Source organism: Lytechinus pictus, chromosome 1, assembly GCF_037042905.1.
Source record: "Lytechinus pictus isolate F3 Inbred chromosome 1, Lp3.0, whole genome shotgun sequence".
Classification (NCBI taxonomy): Eukaryota; Metazoa; Echinodermata; class Echinoidea; order Temnopleuroida; family Toxopneustidae; genus Lytechinus; species Lytechinus pictus.
The window spans coordinates 4,092,304-4,099,597 of NC_087245.1; the positions used below are offsets into that span (position 1 = coordinate 4,092,304).

Sequence of the window (7,294 nt, forward strand, 5' to 3'; positions counted from 1 at the left end):
CTGTATTTTATTACTAACAAACGTCTCATTATGCAGGTTTACATGCTGGAACGATCCATGATATTGTATGCCTTCACAAATATTCATGAACCTACTCTTTTCTTCAACGGAAGGTTGTTAAATGCCTTATGTGAAGAACATTTCCTGTTTATCACACATTGCGGATATGTTTACATAGTTCAGTTCTAAATGATGCATGTATATCATTTCCCCGGATCATTTCATCCTCAAATAAAAGAAATGTGTTTGCATTCTACCAACAATGTTGTCCTCGCTTCAATTTATTTCTCACTTTTGTTTTCGATTCCAGTTTCACGCCAATCCTAGAATTCTGTCGAATTTTATAAGTCGATATGCCCATTATACAGTATTACGGGAAGTATATACATACCCCCCAAAAAAAAGTTACAGAGAATGACTACTATTAATGTGATAAGAAATTTGTGTTTTTGTGCATTATTCGCCTATGTCGCTTGATATTTTAATAGAGTTCTGTTGTGTTTTGTAAACATAATGTACATGATTTATTGCATGACAATGACGTGTATAAATCAACCTGCGTGTAATTACCATCTAGCTATTGTGGATTTTTTATCTTTCAGAAAAGACTTGCAAGTATTTTAGGCTATATTCACTGTTTCTATCACCCACAGAGTTGTAGAGAACGTCCTATCAATAAATTACATCCACTGGGTTAACTTCAATCAAAATTATTATTTTGAATATTGTTAACTGCGAAACGATATTTTATGTTTCATTGGAAAATGTAACAAAGTGCATTTAACCTTTTTAAGAATGATAACTGATGTCTTTGCAGTAACCAATAACAACTTATCCTATGAAAGTGTTAGCTTAAAGCAACTAATCCTATTTATCACCGCATATATACGGACAAGGTCGTTTGTGAATAAATATTCCATGTCCATAAATTACTATCCAATTGCAAGTTATTTCTGACGAACACAATTAAAATGCCGTAATATACGACCGTATATAAGCGTGACCGTATCAAAGTAATTATGAATTAAATAATCTAGTTTCCGAAAAGTACGAACTGTAATATTTGCACTGTAATTGCAATTCCGCATTGACGTATGAAATGGTAATATATATAGTTTTACTCGTCATCAAAATATTTACAAAAGGCATTCTTTTGTTTTTAAATCATTTTTCACAAAATGTGCATGTATTTCAAAGAAAAGTAATGACTTTTCTCTCATTTTATACGCGTGGTTCAACCATAGTTTTGTTTTGTTTTATATTATGATGGCGATCCATATCAGGGTCGGATCCACAATTTTCCAAATTGGTGGGGGCCACATTCTTGTTAAAAAAATATTTTGACAAGCAAAAAATAGTATTTCAACCCAAGATGAAGTGGATTTAGGCACGACAAATTTGACAAGAAATGTTTTCTCTTGCGTGTCAGTGCAAAACATTTTCAACTATTTTTTTAATTATTTTCTGGCTCTCAAAATGGGCAGGGGTCAGATTTGCTCCTGTCTGGATCCGTCACTGATACGTATAATGTGTATAAGATTGCAAATATTATGTACTACATGTACATGATTAAACCCATAATCAAAAATAAAATAAAAATATCGGGTTATATCAACGATTTATTTAAACTATGGACCCACGCGTTTAAAATTCGTCTTTGCTTGTATTTTTATTTATTTTTTTTGTGTGGTAGTGGTGGTGGTGGTGAAGGGGGGTACTTATAAGATGTAGGGGTGGGCTATTGCTTAAGTAGTGACGACCTGTAGCTCCTTGGTCCGCTTCTTCTTTTATTTTTTTTTGCTTGACAGAAAATATTTGTACATCACTGCCTCTCAAGTCCTAGACTGCCCCTTGAACGGAAACGCGCAAAAACGTTTATTCATGATCGCAAAAAAAGTATTGTATTTTAATTAAAATTTCTAAAAATGGATTTGACATTCATATTTCATCTTGTACCTTCCATGATTGTAAAAAGGACCTGTTCCAAATAATCATATATTCTCTACAAATTCCCCCATTTTGTTCAGACAGACACTTGCTAACTTTACAATGTTGATATTTACATTTTAATCCTAGATCATGTCGCAATTTTTATGTTGGCGCAACTGTGACACATAACATCACAAACGGGTGTGTTCCCTGAAACTTCATCTTAACTTTTTATGATGAGGAAGAGTGTGGAAATTTGTAAAATGTTGGTTTAGAAATTGCAAAATTTTGAACTTTTTCACATTTTGAAACTGTTATCATGCAATATTTCGCCCAATTTCAGGATATAATAAGGCTTTGAGATATATTTCTCCATGTGAAATGTTTAACAAATTGTAATCAAAGTTGGAATTATTCGCAATTATCTATTTTTAGCACAAATCACTTTTCAGTATTCCCATGAAACTTGCGGCATCACAGTCGCCACAAAAGGCCACAGTATCTGTGTAATCTTTTGTACTTCTTTAGAAATTCGAAGCTACATGAATTAATTTGCATTTCGTTGTCACTCCACTCCATCCTTTTTACTTCCATGGTTTTCACAAAGATATGTATGGGCTCATGCACAAACATAATAGAGTCACTATTGTCCCCAGACAATTGAGTCCATGAAATGCTTTGTAGGATCTGATGTTTGATACGCGCCTGCCTGGTGGAGAACAAGCCCGTATTATAAATACCATGGACCGAGTGTAAAGTTTGCACAGATGGAATATCGGAATGGTGATGAAACTGAGAATACTTTGAAAAATCAATTCAGGACGACGCCATGCACTACAAGCATGTTACGTAATCACAAGCTGTTTAGTTTTGTGGAAGAATCGTGTCATGTTTTCTGTGTAGTGTAGCAACGTGAATAGCTCTCTCACTATTTTGTTGACAAGTCTTGCATTACGCGAACGCATTAATAGTGCGTTTGAAGGGATTTACACTGAAGTTACATTATACATTATTTACCGTCAACAAGGAGGATTTCGTCTATTCTAGCATACATTTAACATTTGATTGCTGAACAAGTTTTGTGTAATTTCATATTAAAATATTTGGAGGAACGTTCGATTGCCGAGCTGTTCAAAAGTCACACCATTCGTCACTAGAAGTTAAAAGCGACCCTGCAAACGCTGTGGTGAAGGCATACTGATCTGGGCAAAATAACGACTACAAAGTAGGATTTAAAATGGCAAGACGAGGAGAAGAGGAAAATATTGAAATGGGGGTCATTGGAAACACATCTACTTCTGATGAAGGATTGGGCTGCTGTGGAATCATTCTTGCAATTGTGTCGATAATACTCGTGATTTGCACGCTACCCCTTTCACTTTTTGTCTGCATAGTAGTGGTTCAGGAGTATGAGAGAGCAGTTATCTTTAGACTTGGACGTCTCTTGTCTGGTGGTGCTAAAGGTCCAGGTCTCTTCTTCATCCTACCTTGCATCGATGATTACAAAAAGGTAGATCTTCGCACCATTTCATTTGATATTCCTCCTCAAGAGATTCTGACCAGGGATAGTTTGACCATCTCTGTGGATGCTGTGGTCTTCTACCGTGTCAAGAATGCTACCATCAGCATCGCCAATGTGGAAAACGCAGACAAGTCCACCAGACTTCTGGCTCAGACGACACTTCGTAATGTCCTGGGCACCAAGAACCTAGCTGAGATTCTTGCAGAACGTGAAGGCATCAGTCACTACATGCAGTCCACCCTCGACAATGACACCGACCCTTGGGGTATCTTAGTAGAGCGAGTTGAGATCAAAGATGTTCGTTTACCAGTCCAGCTCCAGAGAGCCATGGCTGCTGAAGCTGAAGCTTCCAGAGAGGCTAGGGCTAAGGTGATTGCTGCTGAAGGAGAACAGAATGCTGCTCGTGCTTTGAAGGAAGCTGCAGATACTATGGCTGAATCTCCATCGGCTCTTCAACTGAGGTACCTACAGACCCTTAACACCATCTCAGCCGAGAAGAACTCCACTATCATCTTTCCACTACCCATCGATCTCCTCAAAGGTATCCTAAAGTAAATATTAACCCAAACTGTTTCATAATCGGAGAAAATTAGGGATGTCGACAGTTGATGCTATTTGATTAATTTCGATACGGTTTTCGTAGAGTCAATACTTGTAGGTAGTTGTCCCATCCATCAATTAAGGATCTGTATATGACCAGCTTTGCTTGTGATTCAACTCCCAGCTACCGGTGTGATTGACAAGGTCAATGCAGATACAATGTGGCCCTCAAGTATTAGTCATCCCTTTGACGCTGACAAAATAAATTATTTAAAAATCTTGAAATAAAATATTCCACTAGAATTTGATATTTCAATATCTCATTAATAAGACTTTTGGAAGTGGTTGGTTGCCTTCATTCTTTATTGAATTAAAATACGCTTGTCATGCAAGATTTCTTATCTGTTCATCTGTACGTATACAAGTATGATTACCAATATTGTAGTTTACGCAATCCACTTTTCTGCCATCGTTAGAACGAAAATTCGATGATGATAATGTTGTTTAACAAGTTTATTGAAATTGTGATTACAGTTTACATTAATTATTCCTATAATTTTATTTATATCTATACATGTTGTGATAATCAAACTATTTTGTTTGTATGAAGTGAATACTGAAGCCTTTTTCCAATTTCTGCTTACATTAAATGTTATTCTCGTATATAGGTGACCTGTTTGTTTTTTGTTTGACTGTCTTAATTTATTCACGGTTTTATAAAAAACAATATACACAGACACAAGCCGTATAAAGGTGGTTTTCGACGAGGACGTGCAAGGAAAATTGATAATGATACAGACATTTTGACCACTTTTTTGTTTGTTACTGAAGCATGAATGAATGTGTAGGCCATTCCACATGAACTCACTGAAGAGTGAATATATCATAAATATCATAAGGAAAAAGGAACCAATATATTGGTACATGTCTCTCATTTTGAAATAAAGGTGGATTAAGAAATCATCTGTCTGGATAATGACCATCAGATTAGTAAAGAGAAGATTGTCGTTTTGATAACTTATCTGGTTTAATATTTGACACCATATTGTACTTAAAATGATCCTAAAGTAACGGAAGTAAGGCGCTACAGTAAGCAGGGTGCTTTCACATCCTATAATCTTTCATGTAAGCGCTGTGGTTTAGCGGTTCTGACTCCACCTTGTAATCAGAGGGTCGTGTATTCAAATCCCACCATGGACTAGCGACCTTAGGCAAGGCGTCGATCCACACTTTGCAACTCTCACACATTAGGTATCGGTATAGGAAACAACAGTCACTCTCAACCCAGGTGCTAATTGGGTACCTGCAGGAAACAACTGTCATTGTGGTTGGTTCAGCAAGTGTGCGCCTATAACAGGCACTAAAGGAGCTATGAATCCAGTGACCGGATAATAGCTTTTAGTAGTCGTAGATTGATATCGCGCTATATAAAATCAAATTATTATTATATTAGAATGAGGCACAAAAGGGAAGAAAGAAGAAGAATATAAAGATAAAAGTTATGTGACTTTATGTTACAGTTACCCCTGTTATTTGATTGAGAAAAAATATACCTCTTTCAGGTCATCTTTCCAACATATCAAAATATCATTATTCCACACCCCTTGCTTACCAAACATGACATTTTGCTAATCCCTATTTTATCTTTATCTTTGTATCTATACTATAAAGAACTAAAACGAGAAACCCTCAGCTATGCACACACATTATTGGTATACTGGGTAGGAGCTTTATAGCAAAAAAAATTGGCATAAGCTACATGTACTAAATGACCCTCTAACGTTTCATAATATATATATATATATATATATATATATATATATGTATATAATGTTTGTGTGTGTGTAAATATGTGTATATATATATATATATATATATATACATCAAATTATTTATCAGTACAAACATTTTTTGTGCAAATTTAATTTCATTTATGATTAGTGATTGCGCGTTTGGCAGATTAGAATGTACAGTATATATGCTGTTTTATACTTGGAATATGAAAACATACGAAATAATAATTATCAAAACAAAATATCATACCGTACTCATTTGTGTGTCATTGAACTAGTTGTCACCGTTATTTCATAGAGCTATTACTGTAATAGCTCTATGGTTATTTATACACGTATGATGATAATCAAATGTGATTGCAGAATAAATTAAAAGAAGGGAGAAAGGGAGAAAGAGAGAATAGACGACAGACATGACAGAGAAGGAATGATCGAGGGACAGGATCTGTTAGCAACCGATCGAAAGGGAGAGAATCTGAGGGAGGCGTATCTGTGCATGTGGGTGCGAGCATGCGTGTGTATGTGGGGTGTGTTTGTGTTATACAGAGAGAGAGGTGATTGATTGATTGATTAAATCATACATTAGGTACATGATTAAATCAAGGTATCTTGATAGAATTCACATTAATGCACCGTTTTAGCACAAAAGGAAAATTAATTTAAAATGCTGTGAGAGAGGGAGGCAAGCGAGCCAAAAATAACCTTTTGATACATAATTCAATTTGTTGTGACGGATTTTGATATGTTTAAAACATATATGATATAAAAATCAGTTGCAAAAACTTGATTTATGTATTGAAAAAGCTATTTTGGCTCGCTCGCTTCCCTCGCTCATAGCATTTTAAAATCAATTTAGCCCTTTATGTCATGTCTTGCCCCTAAAACTTTAGACTCATTACGCCACTGACCTCCGCCCAAACTAAAAAAAAATAATAATCCCTCATAAGAGAACAAAACAGCCCCAACCATGAATGCCGATCGACACCCATGGCTGGCCAGTGTATATGCTACTAATATAACGGTGGTTTACTTTGAATTCTATCAAGATAATTATGAAATATGGTGCTTTCAACATTTTGTAGATAGCGCTCTTTAATGTTGATGAACGAAAAGCAAATCAGAGAGCCGACCTCAATTGTGATGTTTGGGGTGCGATTGTGCAAAAACAAAATCACAGAGCGGAAAGTGTGTTGCGATTTGCTTTTCACGTTTTAAAAAACAGCACCACAGAGTTGAATTCCGTTTTTCCTTTTTCATGAATGAAAAAAAAACCCGACTTATCCATCCGTACCATGATTGGTTTAACATAAAGGGAAAGGGAGACAGGTACAGACAGAAAATCAGGAAGTATTCCACTTTAGGTACGAAATGTGCTACTGTAATTTTACATCTCACCCCGCATCTCACATTCTTTATAGTGTAGATGATCGGTGCAAAAATAGCAAGAATTTTTCAGATTATGGCACAAGCATGAAATTTGGCTGACAGGTAGAGTAAATTGTGCTGAACA

General features: G+C 35.7%; 1 protein-coding gene across 1 annotated transcript; it reads left to right on the top strand.

Annotated features, from left to right (window-relative positions):
* The first annotated feature begins 2,614 nt into the window (after positions 1-2,614).
* Positions 2,615-6,028, top strand: LOC129255945 (stomatin-like). Its single transcript, XM_054894265.2, has one exon. The coding sequence runs from the start codon at positions 3,167-3,169 to the stop codon at positions 4,004-4,006; it is 840 nt and encodes a 279-aa protein (XP_054750240.2). The 5' UTR covers positions 2,615-3,166; the 3' UTR covers positions 4,007-6,028.
* Positions 6,029-7,294: the final 1,266 nt, after the last annotated feature.

Bases quoted from the DNA above. Each gene is read 5' to 3' on its own strand.
- LOC129255945 (XM_054894265.2), top strand. From the start codon at position 3,167: ATGGCAAGACGAGGAGAAGAGGAAAATATTGAAATGGGGGTCATTGGA.